This window comes from Rhipicephalus sanguineus, chromosome 7 (assembly GCF_013339695.2).
Source record: "Rhipicephalus sanguineus isolate Rsan-2018 chromosome 7, BIME_Rsan_1.4, whole genome shotgun sequence".
NCBI lineage: Eukaryota > Metazoa > Arthropoda > Arachnida > Ixodida > Ixodidae > Rhipicephalus > Rhipicephalus sanguineus.
The window spans coordinates 58,642,234-58,668,410 of record NC_051182.1 but is presented as its reverse complement, the minus strand read 5'-3'; the positions used below and the strand labels follow the sequence as shown (position 1 = coordinate 58,668,410).

The 26,177-nt window shown below is 47.1% G+C and overlaps 2 protein-coding genes across 2 annotated transcripts in view; both read right to left on the bottom strand.

Moving 5' to 3' along the window:
• Nucleotides 1–1,412: 1,412 nt before the first annotated feature.
• LOC119399465 (probable G-protein coupled receptor Mth-like 11) overlaps nucleotides 1,413–26,177 on the bottom strand; it is a 38,518-nt gene continuing 13,753 nt past the window's right edge. Inside the window, exons 2-5 of the mRNA XM_037666265.2 lie at nucleotides 20,950–21,890; nucleotides 8,190–9,482; nucleotides 5,519–5,746; nucleotides 1,413–2,262 (exon numbers count right to left, since the gene is read on the bottom strand). Coding sequence (XP_037522193.1) covers nucleotides 2,068–2,262; nucleotides 5,519–5,746; nucleotides 8,190–9,482; nucleotides 20,950–21,570 — 2,337 coding nt within the window. The 5' untranslated portion in view covers nucleotides 21,571–21,890 and the 3' untranslated portion in view covers nucleotides 1,413–2,067. The remainder of the gene's footprint in view (nucleotides 2,263–5,518; nucleotides 5,747–8,189; nucleotides 9,483–20,949; nucleotides 21,891–26,177) is intronic.
• LOC125759111 (uncharacterized) overlaps nucleotides 21,781–26,177 on the bottom strand; it is a gene marked incomplete at its 5' end in the record, with an annotated part of 40,224 nt that continues 35,827 nt past the window's right edge. The window contains one exon of the mRNA XM_049417403.1: nucleotides 21,781–21,890. Within this exon, the coding sequence (XP_049273360.1) occupies nucleotides 21,781–21,890 (110 nt within the window). The remainder of the gene's footprint in view (nucleotides 21,891–26,177) is intronic.

Genomic DNA, 26,177 nt, shown 5'->3' with positions numbered 1-26,177 from the left:
GCGCTGTTAAGAAAGAATGGCTGGTAGTGTTGCGGCACCTGGCGAAGTAGATCTCAACCACTCCGCGATTCGCTTCGTCTCCGCTGCCCGACGGCGCGCATTCTTGGGTCAACTGCGGAGGACACTGAGAGCCTAGCTCAGCTCAATCCGTCGAGTGTGCTGCAGTCACCAGTGAAGGTCGCGCGTTCGACAAGTTAATTAGGTAGGGAAGACAGTGTAAGAAGGAGGGTAACGTATACTTTCCCGTAGCTGCCTTGATACAAGGTGCGTCGCCTAGTTTATGGCGCGAATGATTTAATGATGCTATAGCCTAAACGCTGACGAAACTTGAAAAAACTCTTTCAAGGTCTAAACTCTTCTGAAGGCAGGGAAACAAGGGGGCGGTGGTAATGAGGCGCACAGTGAGTTATACGTATTCAAGAAGGAGAATCCTCATTGGTTATTTTTAGCATTGCTGCAGAGGATCCCTAAGGATATTCTTAAGAGATGCGAACGCGAGAGCGTTTCCTTTGGCAAACTTGTTCTTACGGAGGTATGCTGCGAGGTCTGCTGAGAAGATTCCCCTCTCCTACGCCGCGGCTGCAGCTGGTTGCTGCGGCGCAGTGGAGGGCGCGCCGATTGTCGCGGCGGCGATGCCACCTGCGAGCGCACTTCCGCCAAGCTAGCCAAGAAAACGTTGCGGCTGCTCATCCGCTGCTGCAGGTACTTACCACGGTAGTTGTTGCGTCAGTTCTCTGCATGTGTGAACACGTAAACTGCGTTTTCACAAATGTCTTTCAATAGCATTTTCCCGCTCATTTCCGACAAGACTCGGACAGAATGCGAATCCGAGAACGCAGAATGCAGTAACCACGTGGTGCCGTACGTCTTTTTTATAAGCAAGGAACACTGATAAAAAGATTGTTTATTCAACAAATACATCACGAATGCTTGCCTCAGTAAGCGCGCGATGGCTGAAGTCGACGAGCCCTCTCTGAAATCACATTGATATGGATCAAGCAGCCTGTTGCATTTGAGGAATTCAAACGACGCTGAGTTATTTATGTATTTATTTTCTTTTGCGGAGAACATGGAAAGGGCAACTTCTCTGCGATACCGAGCGTATATGTTGTCACCGACGATAATATTTTAACCAGCTTCAAATGTGAAACCACGACTGTCTCATTCCACGTATTTGGAAGATAATGCCCACCAAAACGGCTTTAAAGAGTGCGAGCCGTGTCGTTGGTGTAAATGTGCTTGATCCGAGCACATAGCTGCTGCAAGCATCGAAATGGTTTTCAGCTGGGCGACGTTCAAAGAATGGGTCATGTTATCTCGTTCGCGCTCCAATGCCTTCGATTCTACCATGTCTCTCCGACGCGTCCGCACACATGCACAAACAAAACAGAACGGGTACAGTTGATTTAATTTACTGAAGTCCTCTTCCTAAGTTTTTGTTCCTTTACGGCGGCCTTGCGCGTGTGGCTTAGGTGGGACGCGAGAGACAGTGCACGCAGTCCCGGTCGCCATAAAGCTAAGGTTTCCGGCGAAGTCGACTGTATGAATCTGCAACGTCATCCTGCTAGATTGTGCTTAAATTTATGCATATAAAGGTAATGCCCGATATAAAACGATTATCGAAGCGCACAAAAGCGGGGGGATTGTCTGATGGAACGCCCAATAGATAGCTGGCGTGTTGGCAGCTACACACACTGCGGGGGGCCGATGGTCTGGTTATGGCGATTTGACAACGCATAATCCCGGAAGCCATGCACTAGCAGTGCACGACAATTTGATGTCGCGCGTTTTATTTATCAAGTCACGATTCCATCGTTTTCAAAACAGCACTCGCTCGTGGAGGAAGTCCGCACTAGTGCCGTAGCGTCGATGGTGGCTGCGCAGTGGCGTGCCGGTGATGGTGTTCCGACACGCTGATGATGTTTGGCCATCCATCTTTGGCAAGCGTCTTCTTCGCCTTCATGTATCATTTCCGCGATCCAAGTATCTTGTGTGCCACGTACTTTGACGCAATGCACAGATGTTTGGCATGTCTATGCGCGACTATGCGCGAGAAGTGCCTATGAGCTACGTGCGGCGCAGCAACGGCTTCTGGACACCCTTGGGGCTTGCTGTCTGCGCCGGCATCGCCCTGCCGGTGGCGACCGATGCGAGTGCCGATGACGAAGCGGACAGTGTGGAGTGCAGCGCTGTCAACGTGGTCGAAGTGCTGCGTGGACGACGCCGGCGATCGAACTCACTGCCACACAGCCGGTCGCGCACCTGTGGAAGAGACATTGAAGCAGGGATAAACAAACTAGTATGCACATTCTGTGCTTACGGACCACTTTGAGGAGACACCATACTTTCTGTTTCTCGATTTTGCTTGGAAAATAAAGTGACACCGAGGGTAGTGAAGGTTTACAGGTCGAGGTGCGTGGCATAGCATCTGTTTCATACAGCGTACAAAAACAGCGCACTGAGGGACGTGTAATACAGGCACAAGGATAAAACCCTTTTGCTCAATGTCACCTTTGGTAAAATTTTGGTAGACCAATATTTTCCTCAGCCGGGCTCCACTCAGACTCAGACTCACAAAACTTATGCTCAACCGGACTCACTCAGACTCAAACTCACAAACTCAGCCGCATTCACTCAGACTCAGACTCACGGCTTCACCTGAGTCTGAGTGAGCCTAAGTGAGCCTAACCTCTTCGCGTTCCTCCTCGCGTCGTGGAACGCGAGGAGGAACGCTACGTGCATCGTGTCTTCCCTCTAGCCTGGAGCGGGGAACGCAATCGACAGGCGCGTGAGAGGAGAGGAGAGAGAGGTGGAAGGGACGCACATGCGGTGGCGCTCACCGCGGCGTTGCGCAGAAGAGAATGAGGCGCGCGAGAGGGGGAGTGGGGAGGGGTAGTGGGGGAAGGGGAGAGGGGGAGGGGAGAGGAAGTGTTCGGAGAGGGTTTGCGCATGCGCACTAAGGGTGGTCACGCCAGACACCACCACCACCACCGGATTGAACTCCGCCATAAGATGCTTCGCATCTAAAAATACTTGAGTGGAAGCTATCGCAATGCATTACCGGTAAAAGTGAAGCCACGGTTTGCCCCTGGTTTGTTTCGCAAACATGCTGTTTTCGGGTGGTGCCCATTTAGAGACCAAGTGATTTTGCTCTTTTAATGTGAACACTAGGGTAATTATAAAACAAGAGATCGTTGTTCCCGGCGAAATTAACCTATCGCGAAGAGAACTGATGAGTTGATCTCCACTTTCTTTCATCCATGCGTTATTTTTCTAGTCATTAGCAGTGATTCTCCAGTCCTGTGATTGATTTACTCTCATTTTCATATCACAGTTTCTCATATACATCTTTAAAAATGGGCCCCATACTAGCGAATGGATATGGGACCTAACAGCTTGTGCGTAACTTGTAAAACGAAATGGATGTAATGAAAACTCACAGAGTCCCTTATGCATTCACCTAAGGCGACTCGAAGGCGAAATTTACCTTCTTTTCCTACTCAGTCGATGTATTGATCCTGCCCCGCCACCCATTGAAAGCTTTCTGCACCTAACGTGGTTTTGCGCTGCCTCCAGGATCGCAGGCTCCTCATCTGATTTTGCAGTGCCTCCGTGATCGGCCCACCTTTGACCAAGCTACGATGTCATGTGATGATGTCATCACGGGATGTGACGTCATAGTTACGTCATGACGACGTCATAATGACATCACAAATTATGACGACATGGGACGTAATGATGACGTCATGTGGTGACATCGTCACTTGATAATTTTTTTGCATCACTCGTGTTGACGCCGTCGAAGGGGTGCGCCGGTTAATTTTCGCGTTTGATAAGGTATCTAACGCTTTCGCCTTAAAAATAACTGTGAAAGTTGAAGATGGGCGCGTGCGCATGCATGTTACTGAGTGGGTACATAGACAAATATACCAAAATGCGGGAAGAGGAAGGAGTCGCCAGCAAGAAAGTTAGAAAGAGGGCAACATAAGCAGCTGAGTGTGGAGAGACAAGTCGCTCATTGTTTGTGCAAATTGACGTCACTAAGATCAATCACTAAAGTAGGATTGGATCGCGCAATAAGCTAGCAGCGCTGAACTATCCGCAGAAGTGAATTAGAGGAAAGAGGAAAATGAAGACTTGCCAGTAAACAATCAACGACAGCTTTGCTTGTCGCCCGTTCAATACATGTGCGTGGGATCCGTCGGTATCTAGCTTTCTTGTTATCTTCTTTACTGAGCGAGAGACGAAGAGCTCACCGTAACAACAGACACACCTGAATAAATATTTCGAGCTCCGGGCCAGTGCAGTCGTTGCCGCGGAGGCTCTGATAAAACCTTGTGTGGGCGCGTCGCGATGAAATAATTATCACGATAAGCGTCCCTTATCATTTTCCTGGCACTGCCGGCTTGTCAACGCTTTGGCACGGAATCGGTCGTGTCGCAGTAAAAACAAGGACCATAATTTCAGCACTCGTGGCTAAAATTAGAAAGTTATGCTTTTTGTCTGAACGAGTTTCAAGGCACGTTCTTCGCCAAAGCGTAAACAGAAAGAACGAAGAAAACGGTGCCAAAAGTTAACTTTCGTACGAAAGGCAGTTTGATTGTTGCCTAGATTTTTCACAAAAAATTTGATCAGTATAGCAGCAGCGACAAAAGGAAACGCTTAGTCATCCTGCGTACGAAATAAGAACAAGCCATTTAACCAGAGCGACTGTCTTCTCAGGAATTTTGTCAAGGCAAATTACTCGCTTACGTCATCCAGTAATGCCACTAAAAATCTCTAAAACCTAAAATACGCACAGCTCTAGTTCAGGCGACTTAACACTCGCTAATGTAGCAGCTCCTCTTGACTATGTTGCAAACGCCAGTGTGGCGGTCGCTCGCATATGTGTAGGGTAACAATCAATAAACGTGAATGCACTTGTCGATGTTGAGGATGCTAGACTCCTGTTGGAAGGCAATATTTATCGTACGTTCGGCTGGAGGTATGCAAAAACCGATCCACATAATGCGTACGCCATTCGGCACAAATCTAAATGTCGCCGCGGATAATTCACAGCGTACTGTGTCCGATTCAATTATATTGAGTCTCACCATGACTTAGTACCTTGAAAAGGAAGCACCGCTAGCGTAGCTACCTCATTTGTTTTCTATTGATCAACATCGAAGATGACGGCGCACAATTCAGGCAGAAGAACAAGGGCGACACAGGATGCAGGGCTGGCTTCCACCAGAAAAAGTTCACTGGGCGAAGGTGGTACATATGCAAACCCAGAAGCTTAGTTTTGTTTTCACACCAGTACAGGCTCTGCGCGTGAGTTCTTTGCCCTACATTTCCGTTTTATCACATTCGCCCAGTGAAAAATACTGTTGTAAGCCAGCGCTTCGTCCTGTCTTGTCCGTTTTCATGTGCCTTGACTGTGTGCAGTCAACTTCGCTGTGGTTTTATTGTCTCACTTCGTTCACTTTAGCTGTGCAGTACGTCAAATCTTAAGGTATATGTTGATGTTCGTGCTCACCATTCGCAGAACGCTCCTCTTGAAGGTGAACGCGAGAAAGATAAATGCTCCTTGAAGGCAGCATAACACGATGAAGGGGTACCACAAGGCTTGCACTCCGGTCAAGGCCGCCGCGAAGCCGAACACCCACGTCAGTCCGAACACCACGGCCAGCTTGACGTACAGCGCCAGACGGCCCTGCTCACCGCTGGCTTCTCCTGTGGACGCTGATCGTCTGGCCACCTTGGTCTGCAGGGCAGGGTTATCGCATTGGTGAGTTAGTTGGCGCATGACTGAGAATGAAACAGCGCTGAAAACGGCACAGACGGTACCAAGACAGTGCGACGCAGTGAGAGAGAGTTACTGAATGAAATTGAATCTCTTACTGAGTACTGACTGAAAGGTTTCATTCATGCGAAGGTGTCTTTTGATGCGCATAAAGCGGAAGCTAAAGAGGAAAAACACCAGAAAGGTGACGAAGCTTTAAGTTTGGCGTGTCTCAAGCGCAGAGGTAAAGCAATATCACTATCGCTTGGCACCATGGCTGAGGCCTTGGCAATTCATTGCAGCGCGGCAGCGCGGCAGCGTGCCCAGTGATCCATTTGTGGCACTGAGAAGAGAAAAGCGTTTGGTGATCTTAAAAACATTTCGAAGAATAATTTAGCTCACTCCATCGAGTAGGGTTGCTTGTTGGGCTGAAATTTTTTGAGAAAGCGAAAGCGATGGGGCTGGCATCAAGGAAAGCTGGTTAGCAAACGGTGGCCTTGTGACTCACTGTTTATCTTTGATAAGCAGTGAGTCACGTTAACCTGATTATCACGTTAATCTTTTAGGACACTTAGCAGAAAATGAATTAGGTGGACGTCTGAGACTGAAGACCTCGAGTAAACCCGGACCTGTAGCTACTGACAGCTCGTGAATCGACGCTGACTTCGAATAATAAATACCAATTTTTTGAGGATCAGTATTCATTGTCATTGCACCGCTGCTGACCTTACATCGTTCAGTGTAGGGAACGTCATTACACGCGCCCTTCAAGGCTACACGCTTTGATGGTACGCGTCTCGCGTTGAGTCTGTGACGCGTTTATTAAATAAATAGCGCAGGTTAAGTGACCAGCAGTCCGAAACGGAGCAAGCACGAGCACCAACAACCGTCCTCGTCTTCGTCTTTCACTGGCACTCCTGTCTGCGCCCTATTCTTTCTATAGCCTATTGACCACATATAATGACGCTGCGTGCCATCTTGTTGTTTTAACGTAGTGTGTAGTGGACCACTGTTTTCCGCGTCCATGTTTCTCCTTTTACTTGCCCGGCGGTAAAATGTAATTTTCTTTCGCAAATATTAAAGGGATAAAATAAAGTTACGTGAAAATTCTTGGTAACAGCGCACAGCGTGAGCTTTCCAGGAGTTTATTCGAATCGTAACAAGTGATTTATTCACCGCCACATGTCTTGCAGCCTAAGAATTTTGCGCATTTAGCATGCCTTAAGTATGTGCACTGCGAAATATAATCTGACATACTTGCTTTGCCTTTACCTACAGGAGTTATGGATTATGGATTCCATCACCTCTTAAATTTTTATTTCAGTTAGCTCATCTGCTACGGCTGTTCACAGTGAGCATACAACATAATTACCTGGACGAGCACTCTTCTATCTCATAAGAATGTTCCGAAGATATTTAATGGACTTTTATTGTTGCCTTTGCTATCTTCCGTGATCTCTGTGGGCAAGTAACTGTGCGCGAACACAATTCCCTTCTTCATTTTAATCTGCAACAAAAAGACGAACAGATGGAGATGTTCTGTTAATAGTCTAAGCAGTATCACATATCTAGGGAATTTTACCACGACACTTAATGCTGTCATTCACATTGTCCTAAATAGATAGACAGAAAAATTCTCTTATGAGGGAAAGGGAGGACCGAAGGTCACTGATGGGGAGATTTGGAGAGGGGGAGGAGTGGTAGGCACACGCTAAATCACACGCGCCAAGCCGCTACCAACTCCGAAGTGGGCTAATGCAACAAGCTGATGTGGGTGCTCACGCCTGTCCCTTTGTACCGCTTCCATATAGGGATGCAGAAAAATGGCGTTGTTCTTTCGATGATGATGTAGGGGGAAGGAAACCGATCAATGAACTAAGGCGAAGAGGACGAAGCTGAGGGTTATCCTCTAGTGGCTGCCCAGGTCATGTTTTAAGTGTATAACCTTTTGTACTTCTTCTGGACGTCGCTACAATGTGACAACGTTTCTAAGTCAGTGAATTTGGCTGCTGTCAAGTCGCGTTCACCGCTCGCATTCTACAGATATTTCGAAACCTATCTTCTCTGCAACCAGCAACAATCCAAAACTTCACGAACACTTCACGTGCGTCTTCACCGAATGCTTCGGGGCAGGTGCAGCGAGCAGCCTTCTCTTAGAGACATCAGGTGATAAAAGTGGTGGTAAGGTTGTCGTGTTTTCATTGGCAGATTTCGCATCGTCCAGTATCAAAACTTCAGGAGTGAGAACGGCACTGCCAGATCTTCTAGAAACCAAAATGGCTGTCTGCAAGAACACTAGCTGCCAATTCAATTCTTACAGGAACATGCGGTGTGACGAATGTTGTATTACATTCTAAGCTGCAGTTTAGCTAGAATCGCCTGAAGGCAGCATCACGTGACAACGCCGCACAAAGCATCGCCTTACCTGTTTAGTAGTGAGGTGTATACTACGCGCCGTCAGAAGAAAAAACGTGGTGTTGGCGAGCAGCAACACGAGCACGGGTGCCCCGAAAAATGCAATCAAGCTGAGCGGCCGATTGATCCAGCAGTAGGGCAGGCCGTACGAAGGGCTCCACGCGGACTCCGGCTTGAGATACTGCAGCGTCGACGCCGCCGCAACGAGGATCGCCGGAGCGAGCCACGCGTACACCGAGTACGACCAGAAGCGGCTGGTGGCGCGCGAACTACCGCTCATGCCTTTGCGAAACGTTCGTTGCACGTCCATCGCCATCACGTTCATCCAGAAGAAAGCGGCAAGATGGGCGCCGTGGGACACCACGGCGAACGCACTGCACAACACCGAGCCGGAATCGAGGAACATTCCGCCGGCCACGAAGCTGCCCTGCGCCAAGAGTACGGAGATCGCGAGGCACAGCACCAGCCTGGAAGGACCGGTTCGAAGTTTTGGAACCAGCGCGTACGCAGCCACGTGAAGCACGAGACACAACACTGAGAGCAAAAGCAAGACGGTGGACAAAACGTTCTCGAAGCCTTGTGGCCTGAGCGCCGCGTTACTGCCCGCCTGCGCAAGAGACATACAGGCCATCACGGTGTCTGGCCCGTCCATGTGCCAGCGGTCGGGATTCAGCTCCTCTTCGGAGTCGGGGTTCGGAAGGAGGGTCGAGTCGTCGCGCACGACGACTTGTTCGCGACGGAGGCGAGTCCACTGGCAGTCGTCGCGGCGGACGCACACGTCCGCCGGGCAGGCAGATCGCACGCAGCGGTTGGACAACGGTTCGTGAATCTCGTCGCGGCCGCAGACGTTTTTCGTGGGTGCCGCCGACAAGACTGAGGCCTGCCAGTTGCTGAAGTCCATGACAACGGCATAGGAGGCGCCCGAATAGTCCCGGAGCGGTGGTGCCAGCTGTGCCTCGAAGGTGCAGCTCAGCTTCTTTGGATTTCGCTTATTGCAGATGGCGCAGTGCAGGTTTTTGTACATGCGCAAGTTGGCGCGGTCCTCCAGCACGCTCGTGTAGCTGCGGCACTTGTGTATTACTTCCGCATTGTTGTAGCTATTGGGACAAGTCTTGACCAGAGAAATCTGTCTACACGGAGTCACTTTCAGATCGCGGATAATGTGTTCGTCCGTCTTGTTCAATAATTCCTTGATCGCCACCGTGCAGCTAGGGCTTTCGTCGGGGACGCCTTGCCGCCGGACGGTCATCTTGCGCATTTGCCAGCTGTACCCTGTTACGGTGGCAGTACCGTTTTGAAGAGCCTGCAAGAAGTCAAACAAAATTAGGTTGATAAGCTCTGTGGCTTTTATTTCATAAGGCGGTGTATGCTTCGGCTGTATGAATTTTTGTAATTATTGGCGTGAAATAGTACTTAAGGAACTGTTAGTCTGTTACATGTTATTTCGCTTCCTAATGCGACGCTAGTCTGTTTTACTCGTTTTTCATGGCGACCTTCGCTCCACCATAATACTGCCACCTGTATTCCCGCCTTCTACTGAACTCTATTTGCAGGCAGGTTCTCACAAAATTCTAAGAGGCTAAATTAAGCGATTTTGTACTGTAATAATACATGAAACGAAAAATGTAGCAACGACATACGAAGCAGAAAATACCGCAAACACCACCTCGCCCAAGAAAACGTTATTGCACAGTATACTAAAAAACGTGTCATCACGTTACGGTGTCCAGGTACTGTTTTCAACCAAAAACAATTGAGGAAAATTGTGCCCAATGGTGAACAAAAAGCATGAAACACCGAGGTCTAACCAAATTAAATGTGGTGTTGAAGCACAAGGACGCTTCAATGCCCTGTGCACAACGGGGTAGTGTAAAAAATACCCTTATCCTGTAAAAAAGTGTACATCGGGCACACGGGGGACTGCCTCTACGTACGGCTAAAAGAATATTCTGGAATTTTCAAGACCTGCATGTGTGCCAACCTGCCTTCGCACTGCCACACGCGTGGGTGCAAGCCCTTGCTCAGTGATACGACAGTGCTTTTTAGACACAGTGATCAGACGACACGGGAACTCGTGGAAGCCTTCTACATTGAAAAATAAGGAGAATCCTGCGTCAGCCAACATCGGTTTGTTTGCATAAAAAAGTAGTAAACCTAATCAGTGGTATGTTTGTATGACTTGATCTTTTGTCGCGCCTGCGCAGTCTCTTCATGGTAAAAAGTTTTTTATTTGCATAGTTATGGTCCCTCGCCAGCTCCTCTGCGCATGTTCATTATGCTTATCGTATGTGTTCAAATAATCTGCATATTCCAATAAATCACATTTGAGAGCAGCGCTTGTCTGTTTTACCTTTTCTTCGTCCCGTCCGTCTGCGCACTGTTTTTTTTGCCCAGTATGTATCACCAACTACCTCAACTTTCAGTCAGGCATCTCAAAGCAGAGGAGGCGCTGCCTCGACACTCCCCCTCTTATCGCGCCTCCTTTTGGTTCACCCTCTCCACCGAGGCTCGCCCTCGCCCATCTTGGCGCGGCGCAGTTCTCTCTCTGCTACCGAGTCCCACTCTCGCCACTCCATATGACCACGTGACCAGCGCTACGCCGACGGACGGGGAAGCCTCGACTAAGAACAGACCCGCTGTTAAAACAAGAGTGAGCAGGTTGGCATCCGAAATTACAGACAACGCTAAAGCAGCGATACATGACTACTTTAACGGGAAGCGTCCTATGTTTATCTCAGGTAGGAATCTTGAGAAGCTTCCGCATCATTTTAGCTCAAAGTCATTGTGAGTTCTTGAACGATGTGACACAGAAAAAAATACACAAGCTGACGTATTCAACAAACTTTGCACTAAGTCTTTACAACAGACAATGGCGCTCTAAGACATCTGGCTCCACATGGCTTGAAGGTTGAAGCACTGGACCTAACCGAAAAAAAAAGCGCTGATATTATGTCATTGTCATGTCAACTGCATAGCAGCAGCCATGCTGCCGTTAGGAACAGGATGGTCTTAAGGATCGTTAATATTCTGATAGAGAAGACAATGACCGCTTTGTATACGCATGCCAGTCACTATATTTTGAGGCAAGTCATTGATATACTATACTAGAAAGAGAAGAGGGCCGAGAACGGTGCCCTGATTCACGCCGCATGAAATATTAGCGACAGGGGAGTCAGAAATATTACGTACCTATTACGTACGCATTGGGTACTGATGAAAAAAAAACTGACCACCCATCTACCGGTTTAGGGCTATTTAAGATAAGGTTTACTTGAGATAATAGTTTACTGTGACCCACAGTGTAGAAAGCTTTGGGAAGATCTATAAAAGTTACTTCAACCTGTTAACCAAGATTCAGGGCTTTAGCTTCGTCATGCGTGAACTCAACCAGCTGAGTTACGGTGCTTACACCACAACGATAACCATGCTGGGAATCATTAGTGTTCTTTTTTTAAAATTTTGCTAACTTATGATATGTTTGTAAGTTCCCAAGAATGAGATGTTAGAGAAATCGGGCAGCAGTTAACATCTCTTTGTTACCAGAGTTGCGCAAGGGCAGAATTTTAGCACACCGCCGCGAACAAGGAGCATACGCAGTTTCTAATGATTTGTGAAATGCGACTAAGTATAGCCCAAGGGGGGAACGAACAAGAACAGCGTTTCAAATACCAGAAGGACCACATGACTTCTTACTATGGAGTGTTAACAATAACCTGTTTGTTTAACAGAACTACAATTTGGGCTAGATGGTGAGGATTCATTGTGGGCGAAGCGCAAAAAACGTAGACGTAAAGGAAGAGAACGACACAGGACAGGCGCTACACTTCAACTGATTTTTAATCGCATAAATCACACGCAAGAAAACTAACAAACAAAGCAACGACGGCAAAACCCTGCCTGATAACAAACGAACGAGCAACACATTCAACTATCTGAATATGAGAGGAACGTGCACTACGAGGGTGACGTGTCCCTTTGCAAACAGCCTCGCTGCACCACGCGCATGCCTACCCCTTTTCCAACAAGTGTATTTCATTATGCGATAGTGCCACAGACGACTGGCTGATGCATGAATCTCCATATTTATTTATCCGGTAGGCCTCCACCACTTCACGTGTCCTCTGGTTTTTATGACGAAAGATCACGGAAGTTTCACCGAAGACCGGTGCACAGCTGCAACTCTTGCAATGCATGGCCAAATGAGAATACGGTGCACCATTCAGAGAGCAATGATGCTCACGTAATCTTATATTCAAGCACCTGCTAGTTTGGCCTACGTATGCCTTCCCACAACTGGTGGGCAAGCGGTAAACCACCCCGCACTCACAAGGCACAAATTTCATTTTATGCTTCACATTACATGTGGCTCACTCGGATGAATTGTCACGGTCTTTTCCAGTAACTGCAGCACAAATTGTCCCTAATTTACGACGCGACGTGAAAACCACATCACTTGTAATTCCTGGCCACTTTTTTCAGGCGGTGAGACAGAGCATGAACATAGGCCTCTCCCATGTTCCGCCAATCAACCCGGTCCTGTGCTTTCTGTTGCCACGTTATACCTACGAACTTCTTAATCTCATCTACCCACCTAATTTTCTGTCTTCCCCTCACGCGTTTGCCCTCTCTTGGAATCCAGTCAGTTACCCTTAATGACCACCGGTTATCCTGCCGACGTGCTACATGGCCGGCCCACATCCATTTCTTCTTCTTAATTTCAACTATGATATCCTTAACCCCCGTTTGTTCCCTGACCCACTCTGCTCTCTTCCTGTCTCTTAAGGTTACACCTATCATTTTCCTTTCCATCGCTCGCTGCGTCGTCCTCAATTTAAGTTGAACCCTCTTTGTAAGTCTCCAGGTTTCTGCTCCGTAGGTAAGTACCGGTAAGATGCAGCTGTTATATACCTTCCTCTTGAGAGATAGTGGTAGACTACCATTCATGATTTGATAATGCTTGCCAAATGAGCCCCATCCCATCCTTATTCTTCTAGTTATTTCACTCTCATGGTTCGGCTCCGCGGGTTACTACCTGTCCTAAGTAGACGTACTCCTTTACAACTTCCAGCGTCTCGCCACCTATCGCAAAGCGCTGTTCTCTGCCAAGATTGTTCCACATTACTTTAGTTTTATGCATATTAATTTTCAGACCTACTCTTCTACTTTCCGTATCCAGTTCAGTAATCATGAGCTGTAATTCGTCTCCCGCGTACTCATCAATGCAAATGTCATCAGTGAATCGCAGGTTACTGAAATACTCTCCATTAACTCTTTATCCCTAATTCTTCCCAATCTAGGGCCCTGAAAACCTCCTGTAAACACGCGGTGAATAGCATTGGAGAGATCGTGTCTCCCTGTCGTACGCCCTTCTTTATTGGGATTCTGTCGCTTTCTTATGAAGGACTATAGTGGCTGTGGATGCGCTGTAGATTTCTTCCATTATGTTTATATAGGCTTCGTCGATGCCCTGATTCCGCAGTGCTTGCATGACTGCTGATGTCTCCACCGAATCAAATGCCTTCTCGTAATCTATGAAGGCTATGTATAGGGGTTGGTTGTATTCCCGCGCATTTCTCTGTCACCTGATTGATAGTATGAATATGGTCTATTGTTGAGAAGCCTGTACGAAATCCTGCCTGGTCCCTTGGTTGATTAAACTCTAATGTCGTATTAATTCTGTTAGCAATTACTTTTGTGAATAGCTTGTAGACAACGGACAGTAAGCTGATGGGCCTGTAATTTTTCAGGTCCTTGACGTCCCCTTTCTTATGGATCAAGATGATGTTGGCATTCTTCCAAGATTCTGGTATCCTCCCTGTCGAGAGACACTTCGTATACAGGGTGGCCAGTTTCTCTAACATAATCTCTCCACCGTCTTTCAACAGGTCTGATGGTACCTGATCCTCACCAGCGGCTTTGTCTCTTTGCATTCCCTTAGGGCTTCCTTTACTTCTCCTGTTAATACTGGTGGGATGTCAGATTCCTCTGGGATATTACTGCTTCTTACGTTATCATCCTGACTGTCTCGGCTGCTGTACAGATCTCTGTAGAACTCTTCCGCTACCTCAACTATTCTATCCATATGGTTGTGACATTGCCATCCTGTCCCTTAATGCATACATCTGATTTTTTGCCTATGCACAGTTTTGTCTTCGTAGCTTTGAGGCTTCTTCCGTTCTTTAGAGCATGCTCAATCTCTCCATATTATACTTTCTTATGTCGGCTACTTTACGCCTATTGATCAACTTCGAAAGCTCCGCCAGCTCTATTTTGTCTGTTGCATTTGAGGCTTTCATGGCTTGACGTTTTCTTAATGAGGTTTTTCGTCTCTTGGGATAGCTTACCAGTGTCCTGTCTAACGACTGTACCCCCGACTTCCACTGCACACTCCTTAATGATACTAGTCAGATTATCATTCCTTGCGTCAATGCTAAGGTCGGTTTCCTCGGTTAAAGCCGCGTACCTATTCTGAAGTGAAACTCTGAATTCCTGTACTTTCCCTCGCAGAGCTAGTTCATTAATCGGCTTCTTGCGTATCAGTTTTCTGCCGTTCCTTCCTCACGTCTAGTTGAATTCTAGATCTTACCATTCTATGGTCACTGCATCGGATCTTGTTAACTACTTCCACATCCTGTATAATGCCCGGGTGGTCGCACATTATGAAGTCTATTTCATTTTTAGTTTCGCCATTAGGACTCCTCCACGTCCATTTACGAGTAGTCCGTTTTCTGTAGAAGGTATTAAAGATCCGTAAATTATTGCGTTCTGCGAACTCTACTAGTAACTCCCCTCTGGCATTTCTGGAGCCGATGCCATATTCCCCAACTGCATGATCTCCAGCCTGCTTCTTGCCTACTTTTGCATTAAAGTCGCCCATCAGTACAGTATACTGTGTCTTTACCTTACTCATCGCTGATTCTACGTCTTCGTAGAAGCGTTCAACCAGTTGATCATCGTGGCTGGATGTTGGCGCGTAGGCCTGTGTCACCTTCATACTGTACCTCTTATTAAACTTAATCACGATACATAACACCCTCTCATTAATGCTATAGTATTCCTCTATATTGCCAGCTATATTTTTGTGAATAAGGAACCCCACTCCTAGTTCTCTTCTGTCAGCTAAGCCACGATAGCATAGGACGTGTCCGTTCTTCAGCACTGTATAAGCCTCCTGTGGCCTCCTAACCTCACTGAGCCCTATTACATCCCATTTAACACCCTCTAATTCCTCGAATAGTACAGCTAGACTCGCCTCACTAGATAAAGTTCTAGCGTTATATGTAGCCAAGTTCAGATTCCAATGGCGGCCTGTCCGGACCCAGAGATTCTTAGCACCCTCTGCTGCGTCGCAGGTCTGACCGCCGCCTTGGTCAGTTGCTTCGCAGCCGCTGGGGACTGAGGGCCGAGGGTTAATTGGTGTATTCATGTGGGAGGTAGTGGCCAAGTACTACACCAGGGTGGCCAATCCTGCTCTGGTGAGGGAGTGCATTGCTGGCTGTGGTCGCCAGTGAGGCTGCACCCCAGGCCTTTTACACAATTCCATCATCACGCGGATTTTTTTTTTAATCCGGTTGGGAATTGTCCGGCACCGGGATTCGAACCACGGACCTCTTGCATGCGAAGCTGATGTTCTACCCACTACGCCATCGCTGCAATCTCATGAACATAGGGAATGGACACTAAAGTCCCTCTATTTTTCAAAAGTAGCGAATGGTCTTGATCCAGCCGCCGCGCCCTGCGATAGGCCGGTTGGCGACATGTGACCTTTTCGCCTTCGCGCCCCGCCCAAAGGGTCCAGCGGCGGCAGCGCTGTGCCTTCGACAGGTACGGATGACTGTGTTTTCAAGCGTGGAGTTGGATGATTTTAGCAAGTAGAGAGTACTTCACGCGCCTCTGCCGCACTGTTGTTGCAAACTAGAAGCGTTTATGTACCTGAAGTTGAGTGGACGCAGGGGTTCTGCGTTTGAATTGAATGTTTGGAGCGTGACGGGCTAGTATGTCGGGTCTCGCCTTCGGTTAGCTCACCGCGCGGAGGACGAAAAAAAAGCTTTTCTTTTTTTTTCGTTCCTCGCGGTGACAAAAATATATGCTGATGGCTCAACAAAATCAGTCGCAAGAAATTTGTGCCCACAGAAGACACCCGGCTATACGAAGTAAGTGATTTTGTAATTGTTTATAGATTCAAGCAAAAAGCACGCAGGGCCGGCGTGCTTTCGTTCGTGCATATGCATGAACACCATCTCAGCAACGCAATTATTGCTTCGGCGTTCTTTATGCCGTAGATTTGTACGTAGTAGTCAATGCAGAGTCACACCCCGTATCTCTAACATTAAATAGCTCGGAACCCAATACAGCTGCATTAGTTTTTCTCAGCGGTGTGGCTTCAACCATACAAGCTCACAGGGAAATGACCGTTTGGGATTAGTTTTTTGTCACACCTTGCCATGTTTCGCCGCACTGCCGTGTGCAAGATCGATTAAGGCTTCTTCGTTGAAGCGTTCCGCGTGATGTTTTCCCTAGATGACCACAATGCATTGACAAGTTACAATAAATAATACTGCAAGACACTGGGAGGAAACAACTGAAACCATATATGCCGCACCGACACTAGTGGGCATGATCTATTTCCTATATCTGGAAAGGTAGTCAAGTCGCTGATATTCCTCAAATGCAGTGCAACTGGATTTGTGCAATATGCCTCCTTCTCCTAAGTAAACCTCTTAGAGTACAAACAAAATAGGCTGAGTTAAAAGTACCGTTTAACGTTGGGAAGACTTTCGAACGCTGATAAACATAGTCAAACCAATAATAGCGCGTATTTTGCGCTACGCACTACAAGAGCGCTAGGTGCCCGATGAAGTTTCCGAGAGTAGCAGTACGCTCACCACCTACCTATCTTATTCGAACTAGAAAACAAGCACTTTTAGCTCACCCAAATACCGCCTGTGCTTCAAGTTACGCTGAATGTCAAAATATGCAAAGAAAAAGAAACATAAATGCCCTGCATGACAGCTGCAGTGGGGAACCCGCTCGGAACCTACTTCAGAAAGGCACGTGTTTTATTTCAACGTTTAACGTGCCCCGTGCTCGCTGAAGTTATTGTCCCTGTAGTTTGATAATTGATGAACATCTTCGGCCACAAATGTTAATAATGTAACGGTTCAAGCGAGCACCGAGTTCGGTTTCAGGCGCCCGCAATATGCACGGGAGCGAGCGGCGCGTCGTCTGCTATCGCTGCTCCTTGGACTCCCCGAGAGGGCGCGCGTGTAGTTGTCGCTACCTTTATAAATACAGGGACCTTAACGGCCACCACTTGCTTGGTATCAGCCTTGGCACTGCCTTCCCCGCACTCTACTGACTTGAGGCTTCTTAACACTTTTTCACAAGACAGTGAAATTACTGAATTGGGATAGCCAACTTCTCTCAGTCTTTTGATTTGCGACATCGCGCTCGCTTGCAAGGAGTGAATGCAAGATTTTGAAAGAGCCGACCGCAAACATGATTTGGCTATGCCTATTTTTACCAGCTTGGAGTGACTGGATTTGAAGTCCAGGATAGGTTTAATTGATCTTGGGACATACTGCCAGCAGACATGGGCGCCAGAAAAATCGAGCCTAAGGCCTAGGTACTGCAACTTATTGTCTTTTGCAGCTTCTACCGTGAAATGCAGTCCCATGCCAAGCTCTTTAAAAGCTTTCAAGGTTTCTGTCATCTTCCTGTTGACGTTTTCATTCGTTACAAAGACAAGGAAATCATCGGCGTACCGAAACATTTTTTCAACATTTCTCAAGAAAAATGTTGCTCAGGATGGGTGCCACACTCGAGCCTATGCACGCGCCGGAGGGTGACACCCATCCTGAGCAACATTTTTTTTGGCGAAACTTGACAGAGCTGTTGACAGGAATCTGGACGGCGTAGTTGAAAAAAATGTATAAAATGAAATTTATGCCTTGTGAGTGCGGGGTGGTTTACCGCTTGCCCACCAGTTGTGGGAAGGCATACGTAGGCCAAACTAGCAGGTGCTTGAATATAAGATTACGTGAGCATCATAGCTCTCTGAAGGGTGCACCGTATTCTCATTTGGCCATGCATTGCAAGAGTTGCGGCTGCGCACCGGTCTTCAGTGAAACTTCCGTGATCTTTCGTCATAAAAACCAGAGGGCACGTGAAGTGGTGGAGGCCTACCGGATAAATAAACAGATTCATGCATCAGCCAGTCGTCTGTGGCATTATCGCATAATGAAATACACTTGTCGGAAAAGGGGTAGGCATGCGCGTGGTGTAGCGAGGCTGTTTGCAAAAGGACACGTCACCCTGGTGGTGCACGTTTCTCTCATATTCGTGTTGCTCGTTCTTTTGTTATCGGGCAGGGTTTTGCCGTGGTTGCTTTGTTAGTTTTCTTGCGTGTGATTTATGCGATTAAAAACCAGTTGAAGTTTACCGCCTGTCCTGTGTCGTTCTCTTCTTTTCCGTCTACGTTTTTTGCGCTTCGCCCACAATGAACCTGTGTGTGATTTACCGCTAACTTGTGTATTATTGGTGACTTTGCATGGTAAGATCGAAAATGTATTCTCATGTAACAACTAACAGCTGATGGCTTCAATGTATTAATTCATTAAGTACTACCACGTTTACCTGAACTTGCCTTGTAAGTAAATTACAAAAATTCATCATATCAAACATTCAGCAAGCTGCCCTATCTATTATTGCTGTTCTTTATTATAGAACGTAATTGTGTTAATTCCAATTACAGGGTGCCCAAGCTATCTCTTGCCAGAGTTAAAAAATATGCCGACGCATACTATGACGCTCCGATCAAATGCATGTTGCTGACTATTGCCTGGAGTACGTCGCACTATTTTCTTGTGTTCTTCTTAATTGCCTAATTATGCATGCTTAATTAACTAACTATTAAAACAACAAAGCTGGGCAAAAAATTCCAACGAGAAAGATGTAGATCAGTTTGCGAAACGTCTGATTCATAGTTTCTAACTTGATATCTATGAAATATTAGTGTTTTCCTGCTTACTACAGATGTCCGCGAAATACAATATAATACCACGTTACATGCCCGCTTGCGCACCTATGCGCGCCGTGATCGCAGTGCTCCCTAATGTTGCGCGTGGCAACGACCATCGCATTTGGCTGGGTGGGCTGCCTCGACAGGACAGTGACGATGGTGGTGGCTATGCGATGAGGCACGTTTTGTTGGGGTGTGCGAATAATGAAGTTTGAAAACGAATCGAATAGTGATAAAACCGAATCGAATACGAATACTAATCGAATACTCTTCGAATAGTTTTCGAATGGTAAGACAACCATTTTCAAAACAGTCCTAGAACTCCACAACATTTTATTTGAAACAAGTATTCACAAGCTTTCACCAAAGAACATTATGGTTACTGTCAAACGAATCAAAATACCACAATTATGAAAGCTGAGGTAAGCTCGTATACTGCAGCGACCAGAGCCTACGAGATATTTTGTAACTGTAGGTAGAAATACAAGAGGGACTACAGTATTCAGGGTGATATTTATCGCCTGCTTTGTAATAAAATTGAGACGTAAAAGCAAAACAGTTTTGAACCTAACACCACGAATACAGCTATAGCTGCAATGAAACAGATAAACCTGTCATCACAACATGGGTCTCGACCACGAAAGCATGTAAATATCAGTGTTGAAAGGTCTATCTGCACAAAATATTTGCGCAAACCCAACTCCAGCGTCTGTTTTTATTCATGAAGCTGAATGCAGCCGTGGTCCCCGCCTTCAGTTACTACACTATGAAGACAGAAACTCATTATAGCGATGCAGCTGCGGCATAGTAAAAACTAAGAGTGGAGTTTTCAGAAAGAAACGTCTTCATCTAGTAATCAGTATAGCGTCGGTAGTCTCGTAAAAGCTCGGGCTGCGTGAATATCGATCATTTTAGTGATTAAAATAAGAAAATGACCTGTGGCTGTTCCAAAGTTTGGTTGTATTGGGATTGTTTCGTCGGTGCTGATTATTCGAAAACTATTTGAAAAATATTCGGCATTTGGAATATTTAATATTCGATTCGAGTACCGAATCGAATAGAACGCTATTCGATTCTTTATTCGAAGTTTTCGAATATTCGCAGACCCCTAACGTTTTGCTAGCGGCAACACACGCGATAAGCAATGCTTTTGCTTATCGTTGTCATGAGTCGACGCGAAGGAAGCATATCCTTTGTACGCGGAACGTAAGGAAGCACTGCAACCGCGGCGCGCATAGGCGTGCAAGCCAGGCTGTCAAGGGATATTTTTCTTTGCATTCGCGGGCATCTGTAATAAGCAGAAAAACACTAATACTTAATACGTAGAAAGTTACAAACCGTCAAATCGGACGTTCTCCAAACCGATCTACAACTTGCTCATTGGAATATTTTGCCCAGATTCGTTGCTGCAGAAGTTTGTTATTAAACGTGCCTAATTATGCAATTAAAAAGAACACAAAAATAGTGTGACGTGCTTCAGGCAATAGTCAGCAACATGCATTCGGTCGCTCCGTCATAGAGGGCGTCGGCATATTTTTAAACTCTGGCTAGATATAGTTAAGACACCCTGTATATAATTTCTCCATGCTGTGGCCTGACCTCAGAGTGATAACATTGAAAATAAATAATTAATAAGCAGCGTGCGAAAGTATCGCTTTTAAACGAAGGCAAGCTAATCATCAAGCAACGCACACTGCTATCCACGAGTAACACATATGACGCGTTTATCGCACTTAAGTACGGCGCTCACCTCAGACACTTCATTGGGAGTGCATTGGACGACGAGCGTCCAGCTGCGCAGGTCTCTGGTGTCGCCGTTGCAGGAGGCGCAGTACACGTTCCTGTACAGTGTCCAGGTGAGGCGGCTCAGCACCGGCAGGTCGTCCAGGTACGTGAGGTTGAAGCGGCGTGGGTTCGCACTCTCGCATCGCGCTTTCGTCTCGTTGTCTCTCTCGTCGGCCGGTGTCCACGTCTCGGGACAGCGGACGACGGCCGTCAGTTCCCGGTAGGAAACGGCGGGAACGCAGGCGATCCTCGGCCTGGGAACTTCCCCGATGAAGCGGTCGGCGCAGCAGTCGCCCGTTTGCGAGCACTCCTCGCGAGAGCGACACTTGCACATCCTCGGCTTGTCCAGCGCGCTGCAGCGGTCCGTACAGTTGGGTCCGTCGAGTCCAACCGCGACACGGTCGGCGAGAAGCAGCTCGGGAGTTATGGACGGAGTCCACGGCTCGCCAGCGGCTATATGCGCCTGAACGGTAGGGCACCCGAGAACAACGAAGACTAGAAGGAAGTGTACCACTACGATGGTTAAAGCAGCCATGGTCGCGGCGTGGCGCGCGACCGAGTCTCGCAAAGTGGTGGTAGCCGCCATGGCTGCGGCGGTTGCAGCTCCGGGCCACGTGCGACCCTGGAGCTGTGCGGCGTCGGCGGTCCGCAGTTGCCTCTTTTACGGTGCCACGCCGCCGCTGCTACAGTCAGCCTTGCGGACTGCGCGTTGGCCGTTTGTTTATTTTGCTGCCGTTGCTGCCTCTGCGGTCGGGCGATTGCATCGACGGCCGTGGTCGGGCCCATATGGTTCCGCCTAACCTCCATCGGCGCCGTCCGTCCGGTCAATGATGGTGGTGAGCAGCTTTCCGAGAGGAGGTTTCATTGGAGCCCAGACACCCTTCCAGCTACTGGTTTCGGAGAGGCCTGCGAAGAAAGAAGGGCGGGCGTATAATAATAAGCCCGATGACGGAGCAATTGAAGACTCATCGCCTCTGCCTACTACCCCACGGTCTAGCAGGAGGCGTTGGGGTGAATATATTCCGCCGTGCTCTTTTTCTCCGTGCGAGGCTGCGGCGGGGATTGCTGGCGTCAGTTGTAAAAGACAGCTGGAGAGCGGAGCGCGGCATACGGCGAATAACCATGCGTACGTCTCTAGTTTGATCGTAAAACGCGATCGGATGTTGCCAACGTCGATGCAAGTCATAAATGCAGCCAGATAAAAAGCAAGAAAAGTTCGAGAAGAATGAGTAAGGTCAATTTATGAAGCTATAAGTTTTCCTTGCCTTGTCGACGGGGTGAGTGTTTTAGGCCATTCCGAGAGCCGGCGTATTGGTGCAATAATCCTTGGAAGCAAATATCAGATTTCAGTGCACCGGCCTCTCACCTAATGGAGTGAAAAATAAGCATTAGCTTTTCGGGGCAGGTCGCTTATCGTGTGCTTATCGGAAATCATGCTCCCTTCAAAGTTCCACTATAATCAAAATAGGAACCCGCGCTGCAAAATTAGCTGTTTATTATAGTAACCAATCAAAAGTTTTTTGCTACGATGGCCTTCCGCCCAACGGCAGAATGTAGTTTTCTCGCTTACGATACTTGGCGAATCGTTCTGTGCCGATCACAGCCGACAGCTTAACGGTTTGTCACTGGATTGATGAATTTGAGTTTTTCTGCAAAACGAATGCCCGTGTGGCTTTCGACAAAGTTACACACATACACAATACCAGTTATACCCTGGCATCAAGGAAGAAATTTATACTCGCTGGTCCTGACACTATCTATGCAATAATCGGTAAAATTAAAACGATGTTTATCGATTGAGAGGTTGGTGTGATCCATTGCGACATTATGCAGATAACTGAAAAGAAAGCGATTGCCGTGAACGCCATATGACATTCGGTTGCTGCACACTGAAATTGAACGAGTTATACTAGATATGTTTAATTTCTTAGGCTTGTACAGAATAGGGCAAACAATTCTCGCGATTGACATGCAGATGTAAATGCACTCTGTACCGGGGAAAAGCTTATCGAAAGAATCTGTTACATTACGAACGTATACATTGGATTACCTGAAAAGCCAGGTGGTTTAGTTTGTTGAACATGCTCGCGAAATTGAAGCGTTTTCAATGCACTGTGCAGGCCGAGTTTTGACCAGAAATGAATATCTTGTAATACACATATTCATTGCTCCTGCAGCTATTCACATGTGGCCAATGAAGCAAAAACAGTGCCTGCGGCGCAGTGGTGGGAGCCTCGGGTGCTGAGGCCCCGAGTTCAAATCCCGTCGTCTGGACATTTTACTGTTATTATAAGGAATGCATAATATGTGTACCATATTAGAGTATATCAAAATATTAAAATATATTTATTTGTTTACAAGCCCCACGACACCACTTCAGCACTCGCCGACTTCCACCGTCTTTCACGTCCATCCGCCATTCGCCCTTGGACGGAAAGGCTTCGCATCATGTTCATAAAATGCAGCTTATTTCGTGAATACGAAAACTTTGTCATATTCAGCGTCTCCCTAATATCGTGTTTTCGCGCAAACATGTTTTTTGATCAGAAAAGAACCTGCTTTGACAAATTTCTCACAGAAACTTGCTTTGAAGAGCTCCTTCCGCTGATGTCCAACGATAGACTAAATTTTGTAACTTTATTGCACCGTTTGCGGTTTGACACAGCAGAATTCGGTGTTGCTAGTCCCTAGTGGCAACGTATTTCCACCGACGAAGATGTAATGCGGTACGATACTGCGAAGTGAACACTGAAAACTGGCTTAACGTTGCTAGCCCCTTGACCGCATGCTCTGAAAAGACCACTTGCGATTTTTACAACGTTTAGGGAGTAGCTGTCTAAATATGTTCGACAGATGCTAGGCGCTTGCGGTTATGGCCAGCAATATACTTTTTCTGTATCGAACTTCTTCTACATCGCTCGCCTTTGAGTTTGTCGTGTTTTGTTGTGGAAATATACGCAGAAGATATCCGCGTGTTTTGAGACACATTTGTGTCCATTCACGTGAAGTCTACAAGGCACATAGGCCCGTAGTCACAAACCAACCTTATGATTATCACTTCTTTTCCATATCCTCTTGATGCCTTTAGCGCTAGTTAAAGGTAAAGAACCGGCAAGTAGGACCAACGATGACCAAGCTTGGTTTCCGAGTACTGGTCCAATTAGCTGATGAAGCACAAGAAGGATTTGATAAACAAAAGACAGATATAAGGTTGGTCTGTGAATGATGTCCCTTTTCCCCTCTTGGCTTGCCCCTCTTAGAAAGAGACAAAAAGATCGAGAAAGTGAATATACATACATACATATATATATATATATATATACATATACATATACATATATATATATATATATATACATAGAGAGAGAGAGAAAGAAAGAAGGAAATAGAAATGCACAGACAAAAAGAAAGACAGAAAAAATACACAGTAAAGGAGAGAAAAAGATGAAGAAAGGAAGAGCAATAAAGAAAGCCACCCAGCTCAGCACTTCCTTCAGGCTTGGCTCCACCAGTACGAAGCTGCCTTATTTTTCTTTTGTCTTAGACGTTTACATAAAAAAAAGTTCAGATGTTACGATCCTGGGGTGCTATGTCGGATGGCCAGAGTTTGGCGAAACTCGGAATCTCTCCGAGCTCTGGCGACACCCCCTTTTGAACGATCTAACAGTACCAACAGACTGAGCTGATAATTAGCCACGTAAAAAGCTGGATGAAGCTGCTGATTAGTGTCCACCGCATGAACGCTTTTAAGTTACGCTTCAAACGCCAGTTGCGCTTTAAACACCAGTGTAGTCGACGTGCTTGGTAAGCCCACAATGTGCACACAACTACCACACCAACGAAAACACGCCGATCCACCTCGTAACTCTTTGCTCAAAGCCCAAAAATGCAGCATACGCCCGCCACGGTGGTGTAGTGGTTATGGTGCTCGAGTGCTGACCCGCAGGTCGCGGGATAAAATCCCGGCCGCGGCGGCCGCATTTTCGATGAAGGCGAAAATGCTTGAGGCCCGTGTACTTAGATTTAAGTGCACGTTAAAGAACATCAGATGGTCAAATTTCCGGAACCCTCCACTATAGCGTCCCTCATAATCAAGTCGTGGTTTTAGGACGTTCAACCCCAACAATTATTATATAAGAAATGCAGCACAGAACACTGCTCGCTGACTGCTTCGCATGAAACCGATTCCACAAGGCGTAGGTTCTGCCAAATTTTTTGCTTCACAGTCATAGAAGGGTACTCAGGTTAGGAAGTGTAGCTGTGACATCTACGCGGAACGCTTACTAGGTGGCGTTATTCAACGAAGACACGGAAACACGTTACACGTGCTGACCTTGGTGATAGTGAAAACGAGTGCTTGTAATGGACAGCCTCGTAAGTTTCGACACGTGCTGTCGACGGCACAGGAAGCCGGAAAACGCCGAGGGCGCGCTCGCAAATTATCACCGGGTATTGCGTCGCGCCATCATCACACGGTCCAGCGAAGCAGCGTGAAACCGACATCCATTAGCGGAAGCGACATGCACCGTACGGGGACGTAATCTTGGAAGATGAGCTGCGCATCTGCAAAGGGACCGCCCAAACAGGTAGCGATGCAAAAATGCATATGTACATACGTGAAGCAGCACGTGCCCGTTGAATTCAATGAAATTTAGTTGCTTAAAGGTGTGTGTACACCACGATCGGAGGGTAACCTGACTGCAGCATGAGCTTCGCGTGCTTGGAAGGAATGCTGTGACGAATTTTGATAGACAACAGAGGACATAAAGCTAATTTACTTGAATATAGAAATCTAGAAAAGAAGCGCGTCTCCTTTACCGGTCTGACTGCTATAACCATCAGCGAAAACGTCAAAAGAGAGCTGAAGAAACGCCAGGCCTGCGCGGAAAGCGCAGCACAGTCACAGCGAAAGCTAGAAGAGCGGTATTTCTGGAGCCCGTTATAAACTCTCTTGTGGCTACTAATACAAGTAAACTAGCAACTTACCCACTACGCCACAAATCATAATTTTTGTGAAGTTGGGAAGCACCCACCACGACATCATTCGTCCTTCTTCGGAGAAACGAGCTACCACATGTAAGGTATTACGCGCAGTTTGTTGATGCGACGGTTGATGACGATGAAGAATAATGGCTGAGCCATTTGTAATGGGTTGGAAGCTCTAAACGACCCACAAGTCACATGTGTGACGCC